We start from the raw sequence: 3287 nt of genomic DNA, 5'->3' as shown, positions 1-3287 counted from the left end.
AATGTATAATTTTATATCAGGTGCTTAACTCAGTTTTATTATTTCTAAAGCAAAAAATTGATTGGATCATTTTATCTCTAATGACTTTTTAATTCTAAATTCTGTGAGCTAAGAAATAATATACCGTTTGCTTAATATTCCTTAGTCTGCAAATCAACCTAATTGGAATCTTGATCTTAGAGAAAAGACTTGTCCCAGTGTTTTTGTGGCACTAGACCTCCAGAGCAGCTTAGCAACAAAAGCCCTTTATACTTGAAGTCCTCCTGCCTCAGCCTTCCCAAGGGCTGGGATTATAAGCCTGCACCATCACACCCAGCTAACTTTCTTTTCATAGCTACATAATTATATAGGCTTGTACCACTATGTAACCAGTAACTTAAAATCATTTTGGTTCTAAGCTTTTACTGTGGGGGGGGCTGGGATCCCCCCCCCTTTTTTTTTTTTTTTTTTTTTGTACCGGGGATTGAACTCAGGACCCTGCACTTTCCAGGCAAGTGCTTATTCTACTGAGCCATCTCCCCGGGCCCCCTCTTTTTGCATCACCAGGGATTGAGCTCAGGACCTTGTGCTTGCCAGACAGGCACTTATATCACTGAGCTATCTCCCCAGCCCTCAAAAAGTGATTTTTTTTCTTTTTTCTTTTCATTGGTGAGCTGGAGAGATAGTTCTATGGTATAAGCACTTGCCTGGCAAGCATAAGGTCCCAAGTTCAATCCCTGGTACAAAAGGGGGGAAAACATCTTGTCAAGTCTATAAACTAGGGCTGGTGAGATGGCTCAGTGGTCTAAAGCACCTGCCACACACACACACACACACACACACACACACACACACACACAAGTAAATAAATAAAATAAAAATAAAAGTCTATAAACTAGTGTCTAGGGTAGGCAAAAGTCTTGGTCAAGCTTTTGAAAACTGGTGAAGGGTAAGTATCAAGCTCCATCCCTTAGTGGGCAGGGCTTAGCAATGTAAGTCTGAAAATGCTCTTCCCTGGAGCACCGGGTCTGGTGGCTTGGTGGAGCCATCAGGCCTTGAAGAAAGCCACAGTGACACTCTTCTGGGTGCCACATCAATGACAGGCTGCTGTTGTTCCCTCAGGCAGGCCATTACTCTTGCTCGAGCAGCCATAGGCCGCTTCACAGAGTCTGAACCCTTCAGGCACCTAGACCCAGAGAAGTTGGAGGAGACCAGGTTCCTGAATCTCTTAGGAATGATCTTCAAAGGTAATCCTTCCCCTACAGCCAGCGACAGCATCTCAACTAGTATTTACTGAACATTCACTTTATGCTGGCTAACCAAGTTCAATGCCCAAGGAGGCTGAGGGGTTGTCTGCTCTGGAGTGGGAGCAGCCTAGTCTCACAGTGGCTATCTAAACAAGAGAAACTCTAGGGGTCTTTTTTGAAAAATGAACTAAGGTATTTTAGAGTAGGTTCTAATTTTATACTTCTACATTTTAGAAAGAAATAGCCAAGCATGTTGATAGCTGTTGGGTTCCCCAGTATATATTTCCTTCAGCAAAAACTACTCTGTGCTTCCCTAATTCCCAGGCCCAGCAGCTTCCACACAGGATTGCAATGGGAGCGTGATACCAGGACAGACTGTTGTGACAGACACTCACAGTTTGTCAGAGCCCGAGGAGGCCAGGGGCAGTGATGAGCTGGTGAAGCAGGAGATGCTGGTACAGTACCTGCAGGATGCCCACAGCTTCTCCCAGAAGATTGCAGAGGCCATTGGCATCATTAGCAAGATGATGTATGAAAACACAACTACAGGTAGGTTGGGCCCCATAGGAAGGACTGGGGCTTCTGAGTAGAAAATCCCCTCCTGTTTGTGTTTACTGATCTTTCTCTCTCTGTTCCATTAGAAGGCAGGGTTCTTCCTGCCTGTTGTGCTTTATATAGCTTCTGCGTTTTGATGTGTATAGTATTTCATTGTGAGGCAGGACAGGAGGAGTTGATGTTCACAGGGTCAGTGAGGAAGGTTTTGGCTTCCATGTTGCTGCAAAGGGGAGCTGGTTCTAACAACATTGGGGTTTTGCTGAGTTGTTGAGTGACATGCGTGTTTGTCCTCACAGTGGTGCAGGAGGTGATTGAGTTCTTTGTGATGGTGTTCCAGTTTGGGGTGCCCCAAGCTGTGTTTGGGGTGCGCCAGATGTTGCCTCTCATCTGGTCCAAGGAGCCTGGTGTCCGGGAAGCTGTGCTGAATGCCTACCGCCAGCTCTACCTCAGCCCTAAAGGGGATTCGGCCAGGTCTGTGGGTTCTTCTTTTTTGGCTCTTTCTCTCTGGTTATTTCTGGTCTCTTAAAAGAAAGTGGCATCTTTCCAGAGGAGTTCCTACTCCATAGGCAACAGGCCTGTTACAGGACTGCGAGCATGGTTCTGGAACCATGAAGCCTATCATCCGAAGCAGTTGATACCCTTGCTGTTGGCAATTTCACCTTCCCTGTCTCCTGATGTCCCCTGATCTCTGCTGTTCCCACAGAGCCAGGGCCCAGGCTTTGATTCAGAACCTGTCTTTATTGCTGGTGGATGCCTCAGTTGGGACCATTCAGTGTCTCGAGGAAATTGTAAGTCTGCTTGCTTTCTCTTTATTCATTCAACAAGCACAGTTACTGTGCATGCAGTAATTCACTCAAGCCCACAAGGCAGTATAAGGCTTTCATACTTCCACCCTTAAAGAACCAGCAGTCCAGGAGATAGCCAAAAACACAAAACATTTTTAGAACAAATGCAACATGTAGGTAATTAAGTGCCAAAAATAAGTGGTGAGGTAATGACTAATAACAATAAGGGCTAGGAGGGCCGGGGAGATGGCTCAGTAGAATAAGCGCTTGCCTGGCAAGTGCAGGGGCCTGAGTTCAATCCCTGGTTCTGAGAGAAAAAAAAAAAAAAACTTCGGGCTAGGGAGATGGCTCAGTGGAATTAAGTGCTTCCTGGAAAGCATAAGGGCCTGAGTTCAATCCCCAGTTCTGCAAAAAACAAAACAAAACAAAACAAAAAACAAAAAAAAAAACAATAAGGGCTGGGAAGATAACTCAGTGGTATAAGTGCCTGCCTGGCAAGCACAGGGTCCCAAGTGTGAGCTCCAGTGTGGGGGGTGGAGAGTAAATAGCCTCCCCAGCACTGGGTTTACAGGCATGTGCCACCATGCTAAGTTTCAGTGGCTGGCACAGCATGTACCAGGGATCAAACCGGGGACCTTGTGCTTGCCAGGCAGAGCTTAGACTGCCAAGCTCCCCTACACACACCTTGGGTTTTCTCCTTCCTTTTCTGTTTTTTTTTTTT

General features: G+C 46.0%; 1 protein-coding gene across 4 annotated transcripts in view; it reads left to right on the top strand.

The window, feature by feature from the left end:
* Ncapd2 (non-SMC condensin I complex subunit D2) overlaps nt 1-3287 on the top strand; it is a 26207-nt gene that overhangs the window by 16570 nt on the left and 6350 nt on the right. For all 4 annotated transcript variants that reach the window (XM_023703702.1, XM_023703701.1, XM_023703703.1 and 1 more), the window contains 4 exons: nt 1102-1226; nt 1551-1775; nt 2078-2252; nt 2485-2569. In XM_023703702.1, the coding sequence (XP_023559470.1) occupies nt 1102-1226; nt 1551-1775; nt 2078-2252; nt 2485-2569 (610 nt within the window). The remainder of the gene's footprint in view (nt 1-1101; nt 1227-1550; nt 1776-2077; nt 2253-2484; nt 2570-3287) is intronic.

The sequence above is a fragment of the Octodon degus genome, unplaced genomic scaffold, assembly GCF_000260255.1.
Source record: "Octodon degus isolate 3935 unplaced genomic scaffold, OctDeg1.0 scaffold00178, whole genome shotgun sequence".
NCBI lineage: Eukaryota > Metazoa > Chordata > Mammalia > Rodentia > Octodontidae > Octodon > Octodon degus.
This window is presented reverse-complemented; position numbering and strand designations above follow the sequence as displayed.